This window comes from Lepus europaeus, chromosome 9, assembly GCF_033115175.1.
Source record: "Lepus europaeus isolate LE1 chromosome 9, mLepTim1.pri, whole genome shotgun sequence".
NCBI lineage: Eukaryota > Metazoa > Chordata > Mammalia > Lagomorpha > Leporidae > Lepus > Lepus europaeus.
In genome coordinates this window covers 85,387,342-85,413,324 of record NC_084835.1, presented here as the reverse complement: position 1 = coordinate 85,413,324, position 25,983 = coordinate 85,387,342, and the positions used below count along the sequence as shown (strand labels likewise).

The 25,983-nt window shown below is 38.8% G+C and overlaps 1 protein-coding gene across 2 annotated transcripts in view; it reads right to left on the bottom strand.

Annotated features, from left to right (window-relative positions):
• KIAA1328 (KIAA1328 ortholog) overlaps positions 1 to 25,983 on the bottom strand; it is a 345,762-nt gene that overhangs the window by 20,999 nt on the left and 298,780 nt on the right. For both annotated transcript variants that reach the window (XM_062201575.1, XM_062201577.1), the window contains 2 exons: positions 22,945 to 23,123; positions 10,969 to 11,077 (listed from right to left, as the gene is read on the bottom strand). In XM_062201575.1, coding sequence (XP_062057559.1) covers positions 10,969 to 11,077; positions 22,945 to 23,123 — 288 coding nt within the window. The remainder of the gene's footprint in view (positions 1 to 10,968; positions 11,078 to 22,944; positions 23,124 to 25,983) is intronic.

The following is a 25,983-nucleotide window of genomic DNA, read 5'->3' as shown; positions in this document are numbered from 1 at the left end:
CAACTGTACAAGTTATGCAACTGTATAAAAGCCTTGTCAGCTTTCTACTTTGCTGGGCTGGCATTGAGCTTGACACTTTCTTCTCTACTCTAGTTACTGGTCCCATTCTCAAGTAGCTCATGTGGCAAGCAGAGGGTCTCTATTCTAATACAAATCCCAACCCCTCTGAGATTCTCCCAGATCCCAAAGGAAGAAACAGTAATCGTTCCCCCGACCTTGCCTGCTATGATACATATGTTCCAACAAGCAGCACAAGGGTGAACTTACAATCTCAGACACAGTCATACTTCAGTCTGTGCCCATGACACACGGAACAACAATGAAATCTTAACAAGTAAATAGGTAGTGTGTGACCAATCGCCCTTCAGTTTCAAGACCAACCTGTAATGTTTCTTTCATTTCACAGCACAAGTTCATTCATATTCTTTTAAAAGGTGTTTGGTGTTAACATGAATCCAGAAACTTAAGGCTAATGAAAATAGTAATATTCATATATTTCCCTCTACTGTTTACAAAGAACTTTCTGTGCAAATGAGGATATTTCAAAAAGTTCATGGAAAAATGGTTTTAAATGTATGAGTTTACTTTGGCACTAATTTTTTTTCATAATACATGAGAAATGCATATTATGAAAAACCTATGCGTGAAGACACATTAGCCAATTACCATTAGCCATTACTTTGTCTTTTCCATAAATATTCTTTTCATTATTATTAAATTTATTTTTAAATTTTTTTTACTTATTTATTTGACAGAGTTATAGACAGAGAGAGAGAGAGAGAAAGAGAGAGAGAGAGAAAGGTCTTCCTTCCGTTGGTTCACTCCCCAAATGGTTGCTACGGCCGGTGCCGCGCCGATCCAAAGCTAGGAGCCAGGTGCTTTCTCCTGGTCTCCCATGCAGATGCAGGAGTCCAAGGACCTGGGCCATCCTCCACTGCCCTCCTGGGCCACAGCAGAGAGCTGGACTGGAAGAGGAGCAACCGGAACTAGAACCCGGTGCCCATATGGGATGCGGCTGCAAGGCGGAGGATTAACCAAGTGAGCCATGGCGCTGGCCCTATTAAATTTATTTTATATACTATTTTTATTATGTTATTTATAAATAAATATATTTATATTATTATTTTATTTACTTGAAAGGCAGAGTTACAGAGAGAGGGAGTGAGAGAGAAAGAGAGAGAGAGAGAGAGAGAGAGAGAGAAAGAGAGAGAGAGAGAATCTTCTATCTGCTGGTTCACTCTCCAAATGGCTGCAATGACCAGGGCTGGGCTAGGCTGAAGCCAGGAGCCAGGAGTTTCACCCAGATCTCCCACATGGGTTCAGGGGTCCAAGGACATGAGTCATCTTTCGCCACTTTCCTGGGCTCATTAGCAGGGAGTTGGATTGGAAGTGGAGCAGCTGGGACTCAAACCAGTGTGCAGATTAACCTGCTATGCCACAATGCCAGCACCTATAGTAACTATTCTTGCTGAATAGTGAATGGCAGTTGGGTTTTATCACACATAATGTTGATCATTGTCTCCCCAAGGTAAAGCAAACAGCCTACACTTATCTATGGTCATGTTTTCAATGTGACTGCTGACCTCGTTTGGACTTCAAGTGGGTTGCCTTTTTCTCTGTGTCTTTCTCTTGGCATCCTAAGATATGATATTTTTCAGATATGATTTTATTTGAAAATTTAAAAGTTAAACCTCCAATAAACACTTGTTCACAGAGCACAGTTGCAAGCCATGAACGTTGTACTGTGTCTCTTGTCAACGGGAAGGTCAGTGTTCTCCACAGAATTGCTCTGTGCCCTGTTGTGAATGGCATGGTGCCATGTTTGCTTATATTCTTAACATTTCTAAACTACTGACCAGCACAAAACTCAAATATTTCTGATGGGAAGTTTAAATGATATTATCCTGAAATAAACTAATTATTTTACATACACATATATATGTTTTATTTTTATTTTAGCTCTTAACAAATGGTAAGGTTCAGACAGATGGGATGGAATCCTGGAAAATTTAGATTCACGTGGTTCAAGGGACATTTTCAAGGTTTTGCTGCTAGATAGATTTTAGAACCACTGCTCTAAAGGAATTAAACTTTTTAAGAACCTTTAGAAAGGCCTAATTATGGGGACAAAATCCAACAGCAGCATCTCGTAAGCCACATGTCTGCAGAGGCACTGAGACTCAGGGCATTGGGCAGAGGGGCCAGGATCATTCACATGCACTGTTCTGGTCTCCAACCAAGTCTTGTTTTCCAGAGCACAGAAGAGGAAAGTTAACAGAGTGCCAGTATGGCTAAATATCATGTTAAAGGATTTGCCTACCAAGTTTCATCCTCTGAGCAAATTTATAAGGCAGTTATGAATATTATTATTATCACATGACGAGTCAGGCTTAGAGGGGTAAAGCAACAGGCACGTTTGCAAGGTCAGAGTGAAAAACATGACCACAGTGCTTACCTCTGAGAGCAACCTCACCCCATCCGTGAGGGTACATACACAGAACTTGGATTCATCCAAGGCCTGGTTCTGCTCTTCACTGCTTGTGTGATCTTGGGAGGTTCTATAATGACAGCTACTAGTTATGAAACACTTACCCATACACCAGGACTGTGCTTTACATCAAAAAGTACTTTACATAGGCCATCTTGCTTAATCATCATGATGTGCCTATGCGGGAGATATTATTATTCCCATTTTATAGATTAAATTAAATGATTTGTTCAAAATCACATAGTTAGCATTCAAACCTAGACCTATAAACCTACATGTTGTAATTACCACACTTGGTCTCTTAATTATTCTATAATTGTCTCTTGGAGCTTTACTTTCTCATGACTGTGAGGATTGCATTAGGTAACATATATAAAATCATTTTTATAAACACATTAAAGTGCCATGAACAGTAAGAGACACTCAACAAATATTTCTTAAGAGTGGAAGTTAAGGGAATTTTTGACCTTGGACCAAATGAACAACTCTGAAATAGCAATTCATGGGGCTAAAAACTGTGAAATGATAGCTGAAGTAGCAATACTGAACAGATGTCACTAATCATAGTAGTTTTCAGAGTTCAGTACCCTGGAGAAGACACACGAAGGAAGCATAATCCTCACCTATTGCTGGGTTGAAAAACAAGTAACATATTGATGTGATACAGGCCACAGGTAACCTTAGGGCTTTTGCAACTAATTAGAACTACTGTGTAAAATTTTAAACTGGGTTTGCCTCCTATGAATGTGTTACCTTTTGTTTTCTTTTTAAATATTGTTTTTTAAAAATTATGTAAGTAATTCATATTGTTGTAGGACATCTGGAAAACACAGAAAAGTATGAAAAATAAAATAAATATCCCTTAAAATCTCATCACCTAGAACTTAAGCATTTAGAAAGATTTTTCTGAAACCAGACAGTAGAAATCCAAGTGATTAGTGAATACAAGCTGTGGTAATATACATTTTTCCAAGTATACTACATCCTTCCTATGGTAAGAATGTCTCGATAAGCTTCCTCAAGCTGCATTCATTTCTTGGTATTACTACATCTTTGTCATTTTTACTTAGTTTAGGTTTCTATTTTTCTAATTTATATACACTAGAGGGTACTTCAAAAAAGTTCATGGAAAATGAGAATTAAAGGATAATTCCCTTTTGAAGAATCCTCGTATGTATGGATTTCAAAAATGTTTGTGCCAAAATGAACTTATCTTTTAATTAAATGTTCCGTGAACTTTTTGAAATGCCCTCATGTAAGCCAATGTGTACACGAAGAATGGATGGTTCTATGAATGCTTTTAACAGTGGGAAATGGAGGATCAGTCCAATATCATGGCTTAACCGAAAGCAATACCTTTTCATCAAACACATAAGAATTCCCACGTATTCAACTGTTCTTGCTGGTAATGCAGCAGCTGGCAGGGAATTCAAGTTATTAACTTACCTAAATGAAAACACGCTTGGCCGGCATAGGACTTTTCACTCTCCTGATTAAACAGGGGAGATGGGTATATTTGTAATTTTCTATTTTCTTTTATGTATTCAATACCTTTTTTCCCAGAAGTTTTTAGATTGGTCCTTTTCATTGCCCTCAATGGGTGTGTATCATTTCTGGAGGTTTTGTATTTATTTTGCTATTTATACATCCTCAAAATGGAAAATTATAGTCAATGCTACTCTGATTGTGTGTCGTGAGTAAACTGCTACCCCAAGGGCAGCTAAAGCTGAACTGATAGTTCCCGGCCTAGGAGCTTCCATTTTAGGAAGTCATTTTGACAAATCTTAGAAGTTCTCCTTAACATTTTGAAGCTGAGCATTACTAGTTTTTTAAAAATCTTTATAGTAATTTTTAATTTGTGCAAACATATTATAAATGAATATTCAAGATGCTTCAAAATTTCATGGAAAATGAAACTAAGATAGGTAATACAAATTTTCCACGAACTTTTTGAAACCCCCATCTGCACAGGCTCAACACAACACCTGGTGTATAACAGGTACTCAGTGAGAAACAATCATCTAGAGGCAGTGAGGGGTGTCTCCAAGTGCATCACACAAGCCCTGGACAGGATCGGCATTTTGGTTTAGCTTCTCCCTCTCTATCACTGGAAGAGAAACACACCATCATTTCCTCTGTTAGGCACACAGGGAATCTGGCTGAGTGCTTAGAATATTTATATAGATGCAAAGAAGAAAGTCTGATTGAAAAGTTGGTTACACTTAGGGTTCTGGGCACCAGTGTAGGACTTTGACTGTTGTGTGTAACTGAACCACAGCACCTCCACTCCTCTGTGTGACTGAATTTCTTCCTATCAAGTTATAAAAACGAATCACAACAATAAAAGATGGATTCCTCCCTTAACCAGGATTTTATCAGCTCAGTGCCTATGCTTCAGAATAAATGAAGTTTCTGGCAGTGTGGATAAATGAAAGAACACTGACATTTGGGATTAGAAAAGCTGGAGTCAAATCTTCTTTTCTGTCTCCTTACTATGTGACCTTGAAAAGTTACTTAGTCTCTCTCAAGTTTCAGTTCCTCATTGTAAAATGAGATAATAGTACTACTTACATCACAGAGTTTTGGGTGCCATTTAAATGAAATTATTCATGTTAAAAGTACTCTGTCAACTCTAAAGTATTATGCAAAGTATCGTGAACTGATAATTATAATTTTCAGTATCAATATATTTTTGTTAGTATAATACAAATATATTTCTTGTGTAGCTTTTGAATCCCCTGGCAGCTGTCAATCCAGAATTTTGTTGCCAAAATAAAAGAGACCACTGCTACAATCAAGAAGAGCACAGAGATACAATTTCTTCTTCTCTTCAATCTAACTGGTTATTGGCAGTGTTTTATAGGCAACCAAATGGCGCCTGACCTGCCCACAGGCTAAAGGCTTGGTTTATAACTTAGAGAGAATGAGGGAGAAAAATCCAGACATGTTTGCTCTCTTCACAGCACAGCAAAAGACCAAAATGCCACAAATGCCTTAGCACTTTAAAGGCTAGCCTATCTTATCTGGAGCTGGAAGTGACTGGATTTTCATGTCAAGTTACTTAAGGTAAAAACAAAGATAAATATATGCAAGGTACTTCACAAAGTTTGGGTTATTTGGTGCAAAAACATTTTGAAATGCATGGATATTTTTTCTATAGTATACATTTTTCTTCCATTATGAAAAAACTTTTTTCCATTAAAATAAATAATTTTTAAAAAAAGATTTATGTATGTATGTATGTATATCAGAATTACAGAAAGAAAGAGAGAGATAGAGGGAGGGAGGAAGGGAGGAAAGGGAGCCAGGCGCCAGGAACTCAATTTGGTTCTCACATGTGGACAGCAGGGACCTTGCTACTTAAAAGCCATCACCATCACCTTCTGGGATGCACGTTAGTAGAAAGCTGGAACCGGGAGCCAGACCAGATATAGCACCCAGGATTTTCCATGTGGGACATAGGCTTCCTAACTGGTAACTTAACCGCTAGGCCAAATCCTGCCTTGCCATCCCCCCACCCCCATCCCCAACTCATACTTTTAATTCCAGTCCTCACAAACTTTTTGAAGTACCCTCAGACCATGTTCAAGACAAAGAGTCCTTCCAGCCTGGCCTTGGTAGAGTGTGGTCCTAGGATCTCACAAGCCACCTGCTAGTCAGCTGTGTGCAACACATGCCTTGTGAGCATGGCAGCATGAAATCTCAGCAAGGTGGAAACAGACAGCAAATTTGGCGGAACACATTAAGCACAAGACTGGACAACAAAGGACCAAGGTCTTAAAGAAAGAACAAATTAACGTATTTTTTAAAAGTCCCCAAATAAGCTATCAAGTCTTTGAAAGCACATACTCAAATGTCTCTCTAAAGTCAAGAAAAAACAAGCTCCACAGAATCAACAACCCCACTCCCCAAATAACTCAAAAAGAAGCAAAGCAAAAGGAAATGAAAAGCTTCAGCACTTCCAGTTATGGTAACAAATAAATAAACAACAAACCTAGCCTTTCTAAAGAAAAAAAGAAACTGGAGAGATAAAATAGTACCTTCCATAAATAGAATAAATCTAGTTTCAGTTAAAAAAATTCACTGGTGGGGGCTGGTGTTGGGGCCCAGTGGGTTAGGCTGATGCATGCAATGACAGCATCCCATGTTGGAGCACCAGATGGAGTCCCGGATGCTCTGCTTCCAATCTAGCTCTCTGCTAATAATGGCCTGGGAAAGCACTGGAAGATGGCCCCATTGGTTTGGCCCCTGTCATCCATGTGGGAAACCCTGATGGAGTTCCTGGCTCCTTGCTTCGGCCTGGCCTAGCCCTGACTTTGTGGCCATTTGGAGAGGGAACCAATGGATGGAAGATCTCTCTGTCTCTCCCTCTTTTTCTGTAACTGTGCCATTCAAATAAACAAATGTTTTAAGAAAAGTTGCTAGTGGGGCTTGTGTTGATAAGATCTGCCTTTCTCCCTCCACATCTCACACAAAGGTGGGAGCAGGGGCAAGAGGGCAGGCTGTAACTTGTCAATGAGACATGGAAGAGCAGAGAGAAGAGCACTTAGCAACTCTTTCCTACAGGGACTGAGAATTTAATTCTGCTGCTGCATGCCTGGTATTTGTCTCTATTAGTTTGGTACAATCATCATTGCATTGTTATATGGCTGAGAAAACGAAACTACACTAGCATTTTTAAAAAGTGACAAGATTTTTGTCACATTGAACAGTTCCACAAGATACCATCTTCATTTTAATGTAAAATGTATCACATCTACATACCCAACAGAGAAGGACACCAACAGAGGAAGGATCTAAAGTATTAGTAAAACCCTTTTCCCAAATTTCAGTGAAAGACTTGGAGATCCAAATCCACATTAATGCAAATATCTGCCTGTTGCAAGTATACTTTTTGATTAAATTGGCATACATCAAGTACAATTAGAAAGGTAATTTATAACGGAGAAACACATAATTCTGCATCTTAATGAAGATGACAATTACAGTTGATGGTGGCTAATCAACACTACTGCTTTTACTCTGGGTACTAGCCATTTCCTGTACAGTAGATCTTTATTGTTGGTGATGGACACACCTACTTCTGAAAGGCACATAAGAGTGAATCATCAGTAGCTTTTTTTTTTTTTTTTTTTTTTTGGACAGGCAGAGTGGATAGTGAGAGAGCGAGACAGAGAGAAAGGTCTTCCTTTTTGCCGTTGGTTCACCCTCCAATGGCCGCTGCGGCCGGCGCATCGTGCTGATCCGAAGCCAGGAGCCAGGTGCTTCTCCTGCTCTCCCATGCGGGTGCAGGGCCCAAGCACTTGGGCCATCCTCCACTGCCTTCCCGGGCCATAACAGAGAGCTGGCCTGGAAGAGGGGCAACCGGGATAGAATCCGGCGCCCCAATCGGGACTAGAACCCGGTGTGCTGGCGCCGCACGGCGGAGGATTAGCCTGTTAAGCCACAGCGCTGGCTGCTTTTTTGCTTATAATACTTTCATTTGAGAAGCAAGTGGTAACCACAAGTATTGCTTCAACTTTCTTTTGGAGCCAAGGCTCACTCACCTACCCACCAGGTGTTCAGGATGACAGGGAGAAAAGTCCCTCCACTCCCCTCTAGGTGGAACAGTCTGTGGGTTTGCCTGTTCCAGCTAAGCAGAAAGAAGTGTAATCACTTGGCTCCTGGCACCCGCTGGTGCCAGGATGACCACTCACTCTCCTGCACAGCTCAGGGGTATGTATCAGTGCTGGAGGATGAGTGAAATGGAGAGAAAGAAGCATTGTGGCTTTTAGCGTGGAAAGCTATACTACTACTCTCTTTGCTTGTGCTGTAAATTACATATTTATTTTGTTAGCATGAGAGAGATGAATATTCTACATATAAAGGTGCCCAGCTGAAATCAGAGTAAGTGATATTAATGTCCTATGGTCAGTATTATTGAACCTCGAAAGCAATAAACTTTATGAGTCGATAAATATTACATTTTCAACATAGTTAACATTCTTTTACTGTCTCTAGCACTTATTACACATTGTAACCGCAAGTCTACAATACATTATTCATATTTGGGGTGTCACCAAGTGATGGATTGCTATAGGAGAGGCTGTCCTTTAAATAAATCAACAAATAAAAATGCAAATGTTAACATTTTCAGCCACAACTTTTTCCATCTTGAATGGGGAATGAAAATTTCACATTATATTGACAGCCAGCAGAGGGAACAATTAACAACCCACACTGTGAATGAGAAAGATGACTTTGCCATGCCTGTTTTTTTTCACCTGTCCATGGAACCACTGGATTCTTCTAAGGTGTTTGCAGAGAACAAAGGAATATCTGTCACTCATCAGCATCTGAACCATTCTGTCCTCTTGTGTAAGTCTTGTAAAGTCTTAGAATTTAGGGGGACAGAGGAAAGGCTTTTCCCCATGCTCTCCTGAGTGCCTTCAAAGGTTTGCTGGGAGAAAGAACAATAGGCTTTTCTTGTGCATTAGGTTTGCACCTAACTGAAACACAGTATATAATAGATGCCTTTTCTAAACTTTGAAATAAAAACAATTAAAATATTTCTGATTCTGAAGTCTGGAAAGTTACAACTATGCCTTATTGGTAACTGATTTTCATAGTACTAAATCTTGTTTTTCAACTCTGAACTTTGTGTAACAGACCTGTAATATAGCATCGAGTACTTCTGAAGATAAAATTTGGTACACTGCACACTGCTTTATTTAGCCAAATGTTCATTATTTAAGAAGCTTCTGAGAATCCATATTTAGCTGATTTGCAGCAATAAGAATTGAGATAAAGAATTCTTTTTCATAAGTCCATAAATATGAGTGCTCAGTGCAATTTTTACCTCAGCTTGTCAAACTATGAAGTGATATGGTTCATTCAGAAAATGTGTGTTGAAGACATTTCACAAAACCCTTATTGGAAAACATTTTATTTCTTTTTTCATGCTTGTATATAAACCTTTAGAAACATTAAACATATTAAAGTGATATCAAAGATCTCATTTTACTATTTAACAAAAGGAAAATCTATTGAGATTCAAAATACAGATCATCTCCACTCTCTACCTCTATTCACTCCAACCAATCCCTCAAGGTGAGCTAGGATGGAAGCTCTTAGAGCACAAACTTCCAAACACAATTTAATTGGTCCAAAGAGGGAGCCACATCAACACGTTAGGATCACAACTAACAGTGGGTCTTTGGCAAAAAGACCCAACAATGGTACTATTAAAAGCATACGAGAAATTGAGAAAGAATGTGGCAAACTAGTAGGTGACTATTAGTGTTTAAGATAATGGGGTTAAGAGTCTGAAATGCTGGCCCTGCCTCTCAGCGTTGTGACCTTAGACAAGTAGTGAAATCTCTCAGTTTTAGTTTCCTAATTTTGAAAATGAGGATGATAGTAGTATCATCTCATGAAGTTTGAAGATTAAATCATATAATTTCTATAAAGGACTTGGCAGAGTGCTGGGTACCCAGAAGAGATATTAATGGCAAACGCTGTTATCCCCTGTGTTAAAGTCATTTCTCAAAATTTCTCTAAGATGCTTACCTGTCTAGCTCCAGAATTAAAGCCACAGCAGTAAGAGCCATGATTAGCATGACACTAGCTCTTAAGGATGTCTGAATTTGGCTTCTTTGGTCGGTATCTCTATAGGACTTGGCTGAAATACAACTCTTTAGAGGAGGAAAAGATAATTCTTCACTCCCTTTTGAAATGACCACAAACCAAAGGAATAAATTTTAGAGTACATCTTTAAAATCATCAGATTTGAGACCCACAACTTGGGCATTTAATTACTTTGCAAAGCCAATGGACTTTGAATTAACTACAAATTAAGTCTTAAAATCTATATTCATCTTGCTAAGATGCGAGGAATTTAAGTGCTCAAAACCAAACGTATCCCCAAGGAAACATAAAGCAAGCCCTTTTGGTATTGATGTTTATATATTCAGCATTGATGTTTATATATTCAGCCTTAAATGTGTAGTATGGGAGTTGGCTTATTAGGCACGGGAGATTTTTAAATATTTCTTTCCCTGACTCCTGAAAAGCTTGATCAAATGATTAACCCTTCCAAAGCCTCTGGAATGTTAATGGTAGTCACCCTTTAACTAGCACAAAAGGTATTATAATTTCCAATATCAATTAGCTCAGTTAGTTTAACTTATTGTCCACTTAGAACCACTCCAGGACAAACGGGTCAGAACCTGCTGCTAGGTAGCTTCTTCTGATATAGAACAGGATTAGCTTTGATTTCCATATAAATACTTGCCAGTGACCATGGACAATTAAGGAAGTACATATATAAAGAAAAGGACTTCACGTGGTTTAACCTGGCTAAATCTAAGTGCTTCAAAATAAAGACTTCTCTCTTGAGTAAGAGCTACTAAGGGTGTCAAAATTTCCCCATTCCTGATTAAATGGATCTCAAAAATGCTCTCATATAGAGAACATTAAAGCAAATGATTCCTGAAACTTACCGAGAGCTGTTGGGTTGGAATGATGATGAGGATGTGGTTACAAGCTCCTTTTGGCTTCCTGTTGGCATAGGAGATGTGGATGCATCTTTTCTAACTCCTGCTGTTGTCCCTGCATGCACAATAAAGAAAATAATTTGGGCATTCAATAAAAAGAAATGAAAAAAGTCTATTCAGAGTAATAGAATTGACATTTTAGAAATTCCCAAGCTTCAAAAGCAGGCCATTGTTCTCCCTACAATGGAACAATGGCAGATGGGAAACTCAGTGACTTGTTTTGGTATTGTAAACATCAAAGTTCTACAATGTCTTGTTTTTTAAAAAAGTTTCATTTCTGCAATATCAGGCTTACTAGAGATTTTATTTTGAAACCTGATTACCTATCATATTCTTGCTGATTTGGGTTCACTGTGAAAATGTACAAGAAGGTGGGTGATTTTATTTTATTCCTTTTAACTCTCATAAGAAAATATCTTTTTTTGACAAAAGAGAAAGTTCCAGCTCTTTATACCCCTAAGTCCTCCATATTGAGCTGACCCTTTCCAAAAATTTTTTAAGATAAACATAAATCTTGAAAATTTCTTTTAAAGAACTCTATATTGGACTAAAACATCTTAACTGAAAGAGAGGCTCAGCTAACTGTTCTTTCTAGGGCCACTGGCAAGTTCCTAAGCAATAGTTCTGAAAATACTGACTAGCTGGCCTCTGATCTTTTATTTATTTCTTCTTTTTTTATTTTAAGATTTATTTTTGAAAGGCAGAGTTACAGAGAGGCAGATGCAGAGAGAAAGAGAGGTCTTCCATTCATCCCCAAATGGCCGCAATGGCCAGAGCTGAGCTAATCCGAAGCCCGGAGCCTGGAGCTTCTTCTGGGTCTCCCACATGGGTGTAGGGGCCCAAGTACCAGGGGCATCTTCTATTGCTTTCCCAGTTACGTTAGCAGAGAACTGGATTGGAAGTGGAATAGCTGGGACTTGAACTAATGCCCATATGGGATGTTGGTACTGCAGGTGGCAGCTTTCTTTATCCACTATACCTCAGCGCTGGCCCCTTACCTCTGATCCTTTCTAACAAGCAATTTTAGCTTATAATTACTTTTCTCTTCCAGAGTGCTAAATAGTAGCAGCAGTAGGAAAACAGACCAAACTGGTCTTTGCTGCCCGGGCAGAATCCTGGGCAACGTCAGGGGGAAATGAACATGGGCAAGTAGTAGAAATAACTGAAAGGTTTATGTACATGATGAACTCTTCCTCAACCACAAAAAGAATGAAATCCTGACATCTGCAACAAAATGGATACAATTGGAGATCATTCACTAAGTGAAATAAGCCAGTCCCCAAAAGACAAATATCACATATTCTCACTTATTTGTGGGTGTTAACATTTAGCGAGTATAAAAATAGTGTGGATGGCATATTATTTAGCTTTAATATTGCTTCACGATCCTATTATCTAAAATTAGAAATTAGTGTTCCTGCTTTTGAATATGTATACGTAGAATCACACAGTAAAGTATCTTTTATCTCTGGTTAATTTGCTAAAAATATGTTTGTAACATTTGTCCAAGATCGTGTGCATCTGTTTTTGCTGATGCTTATTTTTGTATACTATGCCATTGTGTGAATACACCACAACTTATTATCCCAGACTACTATTCTCTTTGCCCACTTATGTCAAGTTTTTGGCTATTTCCAATGATGCTAACACGATTATTCTCGTACATGATTTTAATATATAAATAGATACAGATTTCTGTAGTATATATAACTGAAAATAGAATTCCTGGTCTCAATGGTATACTTATGTCCAGCTTCAGGAGTTCCTACAAGCTACATGCATTCTAACTTGTTTCCCTCATTCTAAATAGCATTTTCTGATTTCTTTTTGAGTTTACTAATTCTATTTCTGTCTTCTATGCTGTTAAAACATGTTTTGTTCTCTGAGTGTCTGTTTTTATTAGGCTTTGTTATTTACTTATTTTTTGGTGATGGTTTTTTTGTGTCATGTGATCTAATTCTCTCATATGCATAACAATTTTCAATTAATTACTAATCCATGGATACAAAAATTAAAAAAAGAGAATAATAAAGTTATAAGTGTGTCCAAGTTAAAAATAAAAAAAGGAGAAACCACTAAAAGGGATTTGCAGTGAGGTGAGAGGGAGGAAGCCATTCCTGGCAGTGACAGAATGCAGATACCATGTAAGCCTTGAATGTTATGCTTATTTTTCTGTCTTGATACTACTGTCAATGTTTGGTTGAGACAACTGACATTTGATGGCAACAATCTAAAGAAAAAATTTTAAGAGGGCAACCAGAAACTTTATAGTTCACAAACTTAATTGAGGAATGTGTGAAATCCCTCATAATTGTAGGCACAACAATGTGCACATTGGTACTCATTCAATATTCTGGGGAACAGGACCATAGCCTTCACTAAACTGTACATATTAAGGTTAACCCATAAAGGTTAAGGATGATTGCTCTAAGGTGTACTTAAGAATGTAAGTTTAACTATTCTTTTTCTTAATTATTTAAGCTCTATTCCTTATTAAGCTTATAGAAAAGTATTTATCAGTTTTTGATTGTATGTGTTCTCTCTATGAACATTGATTTAATATTCAATATACCAGCAATCATGCATACATTCATGAAATTATGCATTTACACATACACACACAATATATGCTTTTTAAAAGTCAAAGTGGGGGCTGGTGTTGTGGCATAACAGGTTAAGCCACTGCCTGCAATGCTAGCATCCCATATGGGCACTGATTTGAGTCCTGGCTGCTCCACTTATGATCCAGCTCCCTGCTAACGTGCCTGGGAAAGCAAAGGAAGATGGCCTAAGTCCTTGGGCCCCTCACACTCACATGTGACACCTTGATGAAGCTCCTGGCTTCAGTTGGCCCAGCTTTGGCAGTTTCAGCCATGTGGGGAGTGAATCAGAGGATGGAAGATCTCAATCTCTCTCCCCTCCTCTCTCTGTAACTCTGCCTTTCAAATAAATAAGATGAATCTAAAAAAAAAAAAAGTGAAAGTGCTGGCAATTCTACTATCCATTAGGCTGATCAATTTCATATATAAATGTGTGTATATATATACATAAAACATATGTGAATGCATTTATATAAATAAACATATACTTCTTGCATGCACAGATGGAACTGAAAATAATGGATCATGTTCTATTTATATGTAGCTGGGTCTATGTCTGCCTGTCCATCAATCAATATCTCATGATAAGATAATTTTTTTCTTGGAGCACAGTGATTAGGAAAACTGTCTCTGGCTCTTTGTTTTATTTTGTATTTCAAAGACAGCTGATTATCTATTCAGTTTAGTATAAAGAATAAATTACAAAAAAACCACACCAATGTAACCCTTCTCAGATCAAGAAATAAAGCACTGGCATCCAATCCATCACCAGTACCCATCCTCTGTCTTCTTGCCTCCAGGAGCCAGCCACTATTCTGATCATTATTTCCTTCCTATTCTTCATAGTTTTAACATTCATGTATTGGTAAAAAAGTGATTTGGTTTAGCTGTTTCTGAAATCTATAAACATAGGAAGTACTACATATACTTTTTAAAAATATTTATTTTATTTATTTGAAAGGCAGAGTTATGGGGAGAGGGAAAAGGCAAGACAGAGGTCTTCCATCAGCTGGTTCATTCCCCAAAGGACCACAATGGCTGCAGCTGGGCATTTCCAAAGTCAGGAGACAGGGGCTTCTTTCGGGTCTCCCACATGGGCACAGGGGCCCAAGGACTTGGGCCATCTTCTGCTGCTTTCTTAGGCACATTATCAGGGAGCTAGATGGGAAGTGGAGCACCTGGGACTTGAACTGGTATAAACATGGGGTGCTGCCACAATGCTGGTCCCCATATATCCTTTTTGAGACCTCTTCTGCTTAATATGATGTCTGTAAGGTTGATTTATGTTGATGTAGGTGCAGCTTATTGTCTTTGCTTTAGCATACTATCTACTATAAGCATATCTGACTTTTTATCCATTGTTTTTGATGGACAGATGGAGTATTTCTAGTTTGGGGCTATTATGAAGAATGTTGCCATGGCACAGGGTGCCAGTTATCCACCAAAATGCACCCTTTCCTTCTTCTTGAGAACACTGCTACTTTATATGTCTCAATTCTCCTATAATTTTGTGTGGTCAGGTAGAAAACCAGAGGACATTAAATGTCCCACTTCAGGTCTGTCCTATAAACATGTGTTCTCTTCCATACCTTTCTCCCTCCTTGCTGACCTGCTTTGGAAGGAGCAAAAGTTTTCTGTAAAGGGTCATGTAGTACATTTATTAGACACTGTGTGCCAGATATGACCCTTGTCACAACTATTCAACTCTGCTGATGTAGCACGAAAGCAGCTGCCAACATATGAAAAAAACGGACACAGCTGTGTTACAATAAAACTTTATTCACAAAGAGAGGCAGTAGGCCACATTTGGCCCATGGAGCAAGTTTGCTGAACTGTTTACTGAAATGCCCAAGGTGATCTTGAAGGCACATAAAGATGGCAGTCATTATTCTTTGGAGCAGAGCTGCTGCTATAACAGGAATTCTCATGCTGAACCATAACAGGAAAAAGAAACATCTTCTTGTTCTTTAAGCCACTGACTTTTCTTGTACACTTGTTACCATAACTTATCCTATCTTAGCTGAATACAGCTGCTATGAACACATGAGAGAAATTCTAAAAGTTCATGAAAAATTGAATTAAAAGGTAATGAGATTTTTCCATGAAATTTTTGAAGCTCTCTTGCATTTTAAACTAAGTTATCTTGTATATTAAATTCTCTTTGCTATGTATAACTGGGAATGGAATTGTTAGGCTGTAGGCTATTTGACCTTTATCTTTAATAAATAATGACAAACTGTTATTCAAATAGTTTATACTCTGACCAGTAGACAGGTATTGCTGGTGCTCTATTTAATTCTATTCCATTGATTTATATATCTATCCTTACACCAGTAAGACTCTCCTGCTTACTGCAGCTTTATAGTAAGTTTTGAAATCAGGAAGTGTGAGTCCTCTGTTTCTCTTTTTCGAGACTGAGCTGGCTATTCAGGGATCCTCGCAATTCTGCATGAACTTCAGAAATGACTTTTCCATTTCTGCAAAACAAGTTACGGGGATTTTGATAGGGATTAAATGTGTAGATTGCTTTAGGGAGTATTGTTATCAAGATAAGTCTTCAAGGGGCCAGCGCCCTGGCACAGTAGGTTAATCCTCTGCCTGCGGTGCCGGCATCCCATATGGGCGCCGGTTCTAGTCCTGGCTGCCCTTCTTCTGTGGCATGGGAAGGCAGTAGAAGATGCCTCAAGTCCTTGGGCTCCTGCACCCGCATGAGAGACCAGGAAGAAGCATCTGGCTCCTGGCTTCAGATCGGCACAGCTCTGGCCGTTGCAGCTATCTGGGGAGTGAACCAACGGAAGGAAGACCTTTCTGTCTCTCCCTCTCACTGTCTGTAACTCTACCTCTCAAATAAATAAATAAAAATCTTTATAAAACAAGAATAAGTCTTCAAATGCATGAACACAGAATGTCTTTCCATTTATTTAGTTAGGTATTCTTTAATTTGTTTCAGCAATGCTTGTACTTATCAGTGGACAAGTCTTGTACTCCTGGTTAAATGTATTCTTAGATATTTTATTGTTTTGATGCTGTTTATAAATTGTTCTCTTAGTTTCATTTATAGATAGTTCATTACTAGTAAATAGAAATGGTAAATTGAAAAAAAATTTAAATGTTGAATTCTATTATGCAACTTTGCTGAATTCATTCATTAGTTCTAACAGTTCTTTGTGTTTTCTATGGGTTCTCTCTAGATAAGATCATGTCATTTGTTAATACAGATACTTTACTTCTGATCTGACTTGGATATGCTCTATTTTTCTTGTCTATTGCTCCACAACTTCCAGTACAATGTTGGAAAGAAGAAGTGATAACAGCAGAAATATTTATTTATTCCTAATTGTAAGGGAAAAAATTCTAGCCTCTCACAACTGAGTATGATGTTGGATGTAAGTTTTACAAATGTATCTTGCATCATGCTGAGAATGTTCCCTTCTATACCAGTCTTATTGTTTTTATTATGAAACAGTGCTGGATTTTTTCAAATGCTTTTTCTTTGTCAATTAGGAGATCATGTAGTTTTTTTCTTCATTCAGTTAATATGGTCTATTACATTAATTTTTGTATGTTGAACCACCTTTGCATTCCTGTGCCAAATGCCTTCCATGGGTCCTGATGTATAATCCTTTTAGTATGCTGCTGCATTCAGCTTGTTAGTATTTTATTGAGGATATTTTCATACATATTCATAAAAGACCTACAGCATAAGGGATATAGGTCTGTACCTTTCTTGTGAAGTCACTGTCTGGCTTTGGTATCAGGGTAATGCTGGTCTCTTAAATGAGTTGGATGTATTCTTCCCTATTCAGTCTTTAAATGGTAGTATTCACCAGTGAAGCCATCTGGTCCTGGGCTTTCTTTGTCAAGAGGTTCTTAGTTACTAATTTAATCTCTTTTATTGTTACAGGTCTATTCAGATTTTATTTTTATTTTGGAGTCAGTATTGATAGTCTGTGTTTCCAGGAATTTCATCTAGGCTTTCCAGTTTTTTGGCTTTGGCATGTCTATTGTTTGCCTCATTGTTATTTTTCCACCCCAAAGTGACAGTTTGTTCATTTGTCCTTCAAAATTTCAAGAATGTCCTATATGTGGCTACTTTCCTGCCCTGAGAAAGTTCAGAATCAGGCAAAACAAAAGGTCCCCTGTCCAGTACACTGGGAATGCATATACCGGCCAACACGGGGCACATGATTTCTGTAGACCAGGTACTTACACCTGTTACTTGGGCTGCCATGGGCAAGACTGTTGCCAGACCAGGAAGGGGCATAAGGCAAGGCTAAATTCAAACTCCACAGAGTTCTCCTAGCATGTTTCGGTGGTCCCTCTCCCGGTTAACCATTTTCTCCTCCTGAAATCCTTCACTATCTTCCAGAGCCTTGATAGAGTTGGTTCTGACAGTTTTTTGCCAAGATTTTGTGTTTCTGGAGAGGGGTGAGCTGCTGGAGGTACCTGCTCCACTGCCTCTGCTGCTGTCCTCTTGGATAATTTGTGACCTAGCATAATTCTGATATCTAAACTTGATAATAACCTTTCTGTCTCTCCCTCACATACATACACAAAGATATTTTACAGCAGTATCTCCCAACCAAAGTAATCATCAAATTAATAGAAGAAAAAAAAACATGATCATCTTAACCGTTGCAAAAAAGATTTGATGAAATTCAACACCCATCTGTGACAGATTTGCAGCAAACTAGGAAGGAACTTTCTCAACATGATAGGATTTACAAAGCACTTACAGATAAAATAAAAATTAATGGTTGAAAGGCTTTCCCTACGAGACGAAGAGCAAGGCATGCAGTCTACTTTTAAAATTTTATTCTATGTTGCAATGAACTCTTAGGCAATCTTATTAGGTAAGAATGAGAAATAAAAAAGCATAAAAATTGGAAACAAAATACTTGTTGGAGACTGAATTGTGACTTTTCCCCACTCCTCCCCAATTCTGTATTGAAGTCCCAAACCCCTGCGCTCCTTAGAGTGTGACTGTATTTTGCTAGGGCCTTTAAACTTTTAACCTTTAACCCTTAACTTAACCTTTACCTTTAACCTTTAACAAAAGGTTAAATGAGGTCATACGGGTGGGCTCCAACCAAGTATGACTGGCACCCTACAAGAAGAGGGAGAGACACCAGGGATGCGTACACAAACAAAAGGCAATGTGAGGACACAGGGAGAAGGCAGCTGTCTGTAAGCCAAGGAGAAAGGCCTCAGGGGACTGGCTAGAAAGGAGCACGAGGAAGCTTTCACTGATAATGGAAATGAACTGTGTCTTAATCGGTAGTTATGTGGGTATATGCAATTGTCAAAATTTATCAAACTGTACATCTAAGACCTGTACAATTTTATGGTAGATACATTAGATCACAATTAAAAAAAAAAAAAAAGGAAATGTAGGGAAAAAACCCACCATCTTCTTGACTCCTAAAACTCTACTGATTTCTCTCTGACATCACCAATCAATCAATCATCATAAGGACTCTGAAGGGACAGTCTATATTTTGCTTAAATCACTGAGGCACTGAGGTCAAGGTCTAACTAATTAGGTACTTATTTTGGGAAAATAGGACAAGGCCATAGAAAGGAAAATCAATATATGTGATTTTATGTTAATTCATTCAACAAATACACGTAGAGCATCTACCATGAGTTAAATAGTGTTCGTATTCTAGTGGGGAAGACAAAACATATAACTAACAAACAATAATATAGTATTTGAAAAAGATTATTTATTTATTTATTTATTTACTTACTTACTGACTTATTTGATAGGCAGAGTGACAGAGAGCAAGAAGGAGAGACAGAGAGAGCCTGCAATAATCCTCTTCCAGGGGAAAAAAATGTTTGCGAGTCACTCAGGGAAACTTGAGTAGTGACAGCTGCTATGTAAGATTACATGAGTATAACCTAAAAACCCTCAAGACAACATAAAGAGCATAGTCAATGCCATCAGCTAAATCCAAATTACTCCAAGTTCAGTCTCTCTCACAGTTGTAAGGGAATTTAGAGATCCTTGCAAGAGAAACAAAGAGGCAGCTCTGAATGCAGTAGGGGGCTTTGGAATGGCTTTAAGCCTGACTCAGCAATGGACAGGGCAATGCCCCAATGTGTGACATTTCAGTTCTGGAACACATGTGCTCGGTAGCTTCCCAGCCTCCACTAACCCATCAGCATAATAGGAAAAAACACCCCAGCTTTGAGAGCTCTCATTAAAGGGGATGAGCGATTGCTCATGAACGGGAAGTTCTAGGCAAGCTGGGAGAGAGTGTTTTGCTGCTGCATGGTAGGGAATGAAGGAATATAGATCAGGTGTTTCCAGATTTATACCTTTTAAAGGTTTTTGTTTTGTTTTGTTTTGTTTTTTTGACAGGCAGAGTGGATAGTGAGAGAGAGAGAGATAGAGAGAAAGGTCTTCCTTTTTGCCGTTGGTTCACCCTCCAGTGGCAGCTGCGGCCGGCACATCTCGCTGATCCGAAGCCAGGAGCCAGGTGCTTCCTCCTGGTCTCCCATGCCGGTGCAGGGCCCAAGGACTTGGGCCACCCTCACTGACTTCCCGGGCCATAGCAGAGAGCTGGCCTGGAAGAGGGGCAACTGGGATAGAATCCAGCGCCCCAACTGGGACTAGAACTCAGTGTGCCGGCGCCGCAAGGTGGAGGATTAGCCTGTTAAGCCACGGTGCCGGCCTTTTAAAGGTTCTTGATCCAAGTTTAGCTTTTCTCAAGTAATGTCCCCTCATTCTATATAGCTCAATAAAAGCAACTAAAACACAACATTCTAAACACTTATGAATGAAAGAATTTATATTTTAAGCAGAATTCTGATATTACTGTGCACATTTTTGCTAGCACAAGGTTGTTTCATGAGACAGGTGTCTGGTCTTTTTTTTTTTTTTTTTTTTTTTTACATATTTAGCATCAATAAAGTTGGCAGAATGGCGAGGAGGATAGGAGAGGTAAAGGAGTGAGAGACTGGCAATAAAGATTAATGGTCCTGTAGCAAATGACCTATGTAGTACTTAATGATTAGAGGACAATAACAAAAGAAACAAAGGATATAAGACACAAGAAAAGTATATTAAAGAATTCAGACACGCTAAAGCGGGGAAAGCAATTATGGAGGCACTAAACCAAGCCGTGTAACTTAGGCAATTAGTGCTAGGTCACTGGCCTGATGATCGGCAGAGTATCCCAACCCACGGCAGCACACCATAGGAAGTCCACGCATCCCCTTTGGTGAGATGCCGCAGCAAACGCCATCACAGGGACTGTAAGCACCACGGTGCTGGCCCAACATGGGCTCAAAGGGCAACTCCAGCTGCTTCAGTGAGCAGGAAAACTGAAATTTTGCTAATGGCTGCATATTAGAATAAAAAAAATAAGAAAGCCTTTTTTATAAGTTGAAGGTTAGCAGTTCTTGTGAATACCTTAAGATAAAACTTCTAAAAAGATGAAAAAGTGTCTATTTTTCCCCTCTTCCCTAACCAAACCAAACAAAAAAACTCTAATGGAAAAATAAAACTATGAGCGAAAACTGTTCCTGAGAACTTTGCAGAATTGTAACAGCTTTCTCTTGGCTAAATTGATTGGTGTAGCAACATTATAAAATGACTATTAGGATTCATTGTGCACAACAGAAAGTGCTGAAATGTCAGCAGACCATACAGCCAAAAGTAATGGGTTCTGAACTCCTGTTAGTCAAAAATGATTTTGTTTCAAATTAGAAATTGATTTTTTGGGGACGCAAGCCCTTTCCAGGCTTCCGGCTTCTGTAGTTGGGCCCAGGAGAGATTAACCTCCACCACAGCGAGGCGGGCCTGATGACACCTCTCTCAAAGTGCCTTTTCAATCGCTGCCTTCTAATGTTGCTGTGGTCTTCACCAATAACACAAGTTATTTGTCCTTTTGCTATTACACCATATTTTTCTCATTTTGCCTTTTTGTTTTAGTGCTGACACACAACACAAGTTGGCTGACACGCTGAAAGAAGACTGTGTTAAGCCGTGTGGTGTGCCCGCTCCAATTCTGATGTGGTTTCCACTCTCCCAAGTGCAGTGATTAAGAACAGAGGAGGCTGAAGCAATAGTTCCCCATCTCTGAGGGAGGACCGACATGGGAAGCATGGCAGGTCCTATCGTGCACAATACGTCTCAAGACCTTGGTAGTAAGGTCTGAAAAGAAGCATCTAAGTTGACCTAAAGCAGTGAAGGTCAGGAGTATGTTTGCCTCTTGCCAAACAAAAACGTTTTTCGTTTTTGTTTCAAATTGTGGATAGTTTTACTTTTGAGGTTTGGACTAGTTATCATCTCTCAGCTACCTGGGAGAGGACCAGACAATTTCTAGATTGATCAGAATTAAAACTGAAAAAGAAAAAGAAAAAATGATGACAAAGCTGGCAGCAGGCAGAAAGGCAGGAGGAGGAATACCTGTAAACTCTCACAAAGCAGTGTGCAATTCTCAAATAAATATGTGGGAGAGCAGTTACAGAGATTACTAATGCCGGAGGGAGAAAGGTGCTAGCCCAGTGGAAAAAGAGGGAAATAGAAAGGAAATCGGGGTTAATGGTGTGAGCAGGAAAAACAAAAAACAAAAACCCGTCTGGAAAAACGGTGCAAGCAGGAGGGGCTCGGAGACCTTCTGGGTCCCTGTTTCCTGCATATCTCTGCACAGTGAAGCCCAGACTGGCTCCATTCTCTTCCAAAGTCCTTCTTTTAAGGATGCCAGGACACGGAAGACAAAAGCTACTCCAGAATAACCAGGAAACAAATCTGCTTCACCCAACAATTTACAAAGCTATTTATAATGGACTTCTTTCAAAAAACTACCACATATAAAATAGGAAGTATGACCAGCACCTACAATTTTGCCAGGCAATAGATGCTTTAGACTTGCGAGATTCCCTGTTAGCTACAATGTGGAGTTGTCCACGACCTCCCCTCCACCTTCCTCATGTTTCCAGTCAATTGAGGATTAACCGCAGTCGTTAGGGTTCATTTTTCCAAAAGAGATTTCTGTTCAATTTCTTGTCCTTTTTACTCACTGTAAACAGTGTTTTGTGTCTATGACCACAGTTAATGCTGAATAATTCTTACAGTTTGCTGCTTGCAAAAAGAGGGACAAGCTGCCTATTGTTTCCCACATCAGTTCTCTGAGAAAATGCAGACACAGTTCACTAATGCAGTGAATGTGCTACCTGCGGCCTTGCAGGCTCATGTCAGTTTGTGACATCTCACTGTGGCTCAGCATTGCAGGGAATCCTTTGCAGTTCACTGCTAGAAGCCACCTTCCCCCTCAGCTTCCTCTTTTGCATCTACAGATGCTAAACTTACCTCTTTGGAGTCTAGATGCATCTTTCTTTTGACATGTCCAGAGAGCATCATCTTCCATGTGTGACTGAAACCCAACTGTCTTCTCTCTCCTGTTCTCGCCATTGCTCGCAGAGTTTGGGTGCTTCTTAACGGATGGTGATGCTTCAAGTAGCCAGCCATTGCACTTTGACTTTAATAAACTGAAAGAACAAACATGAATGAAACTTCGAGAGTACACAAAAGGATAGAGATCACATACAGGTATTTAAATTCAGCATGGCAATTCAAAGCAGTTAGAACTTCCTTTCTTTATTGAGGTATAATTTAAATAATTCACTGAAGGTCTATTTTGTGTCCTGCCACAACAATTTTGGAGAAGAAATGGTCCATATCCTCAAAAAGCTTACTTTTGGAATTGGGGAAATGAGACTCAAATCCATGAAACTGCTAATAAAGTCACAGAGTATGACTAAGAGTTGAATATCTGTAGAAATAAAAAGTATGCTAAAACAAGACTTGCATATCTAAAATGTTTTCCAAGTGCTAAAAGTGAACATTAGGGATTAAAATATCACTAATGTGCTTCCGAATGCATTTGTGTTTCTCATTTTCAATTGTTAGGGTAAAAAAATTGTTAGGGTATTTATTACATAGCCAGAGTATGTAAGAAGTAATGCAGTAGTGTATGTGGAAGAACTGGACTCTGTCCTTACACAATTTCATTATGAAGTCAACAAGACAAATATGGAATAAAAGACTAATTTTAATGAAAATGAACATATGCTTTTATTCCTCTCTAATAAGCTGTGTTCCCATTATTAACACATTTTCTCTTAGAACATTTATTATTTTATGGAGAAATATTCAGATGATGTGTTACCCCTCACTATTCCATCATCCTGTTTCTTCTAATTTAAATTCACCACAGACTCATGATACTCTGGTTTGGTCTTCCCCATAACCATACACAATGTGAGAATTAAGGTTAAGAAGACAGGGAAGCAGGTAGAGGCAGTTACTCAAAAAGCGAGATTCTAAAAATTAACTCCCCAGGAGCAGAGGTAATCTCTAGACAACAACAGGTTGGATAGAGTGTTAGTGGATCTGTTATTTGTTTCAGGTGGCCCTCGACCAGGATTCAAATACTTAAAGTTATCCATGTCACTAAGTTTGTGTTGATCAGAATTTTTGGTAAGGTAATATTTGCTCATAAAATCATTAATAAAAACCAAAAATTAAATTGCTTTATATTTAGAGTGATATAAAGAAGCAGAAATAGTATGCCTTTATATGGGCACAATGCAATGTTTTAAGTGCACACTCTTTTTTTGAAAATTAATTAAATTTTAAGAAATACAAATTTCATAAGTACAACTTTAGGAATATAGTTATTCTTCTCACCACACTCACCCTCCTACCCACACTCCCTCCCTTCCTTTCCTCCTCCTCCTCCCCCTCTCCCCTTCCCAGTCCCATTCTCCATTAAGATTCATTTTTGGGGGCCAATGCTGTGGCTCACTTGTTTAATCCTCTGCCTGCGGTGCCAGCATCCCATATGGGCTCCGGGTTCTAGTCCCAGTTGCTCATCTTTCAGTCCAGCTCTCTGCTGTGGCCCAGGAGGGCAGTGGAGGATGGCTCAGGTGCTTGGGCCCCTGCACTCGCATGGGAGACTGGGAGGAGGCACCTGGCTGCTGGCTTCGGACTGGCGCAGCGCCGGCTGTAGTGGCCATTTGCAGGGTGAACCAACGGAAGGAAGACCTTTCTCTCTGTCTCTCTCTCTCTCTCTCACTGTCTATAACTCTATCTGTCAAATAATTTTTTTTAAAAAAGCTGCCTGTTGTTTGAGACATCAGAAAAATGTTATAATAAAAATAGATTCATTTTCAATTAGCTTTGTACTTTATACTAAGTAAAGATTTCAATGATTTGTACACACATGCACACACACACAAAAACCATTTGAGAACTAGTTTTACAGTTAACTCTCATAATACAACTCATTGAGAACAGAGGTCCTGCATGGGGAGTTAGTGCACAGTGACTCCTGTTGTTAATTTAATAATTAACACTCATGTATGATGTCAGTGACCACCCGAGGCTCTTGACATGAGCCACCTAGGTTATGGAAGCTTTTTGAATCCACAAACTCCGTCAGTATTTAGACAAGGACATAAGTAAAGTGGAAGTTCTCTAAACTTTAAAGTACATACTTTTTTGATGGCCCCTTCTTTCCACTGGGGTTTTACTCACAGACATCCTTCATGTAGAACATTTTCTGCCAAAGTGTCTTGGCTTTCCATGCCTGAAATGTTCTCACGGACTTTTCAGCCAAACTAGCAAGCCTTAAGAGCTGATTCTGAGGTCAGAATGTTACTTAAAGCAATTGTCATTCTATGAGTCTGCTTTGTGGACCGCTTCCCATGTTGGAACATTCTCTCTTTTTCAATTCTATTTTTATTACCAGACACTTGATCCTATTTATACGATCACTTTAATACTTAATCCTATCTACATACTCACTTTAACACTTAATATGATCACTTTAACACTTAAGATAGCATTTTTACCACACAGCTTAATGGGATTGGGGGTCCCATGACAAGTTTTTAAACTGTACCCTTAAAAATAAGTAAGTCCCTAGGAATGTATACAGAGCTATACAGCTTTATAGTTACAAACTTCCTCCTCCCTCTCTCATTCCCACTCTTACATTTTACTGAAATTCATCCTCAATTGACTTTATATACATATGATTAACTCTATGTGAAGTTGATCTTCTGTATATAAAGATAATTAAAAATGAATCTTAATGAAGAATGGGATGGGAGAAGGAGTAGGAGGTGGGAGGGTTTGAGGGTGGGAGGGGGGGTATGGAGGGAAGAACTGCTATATTCCTAAAGTTTTATTTATGAAATTTGTATTTATTAAATAAAAGCTTTCTACAAAAAAGAAACCAATAACAGCAAGAAGAGTAACACCACAAAATTTCAAAATGAAAAAACCTAAATTTTTTCCTTAAGTTTGTAATAAAGAAGCAAATTTCAGAAAAAAAAGTTCAAC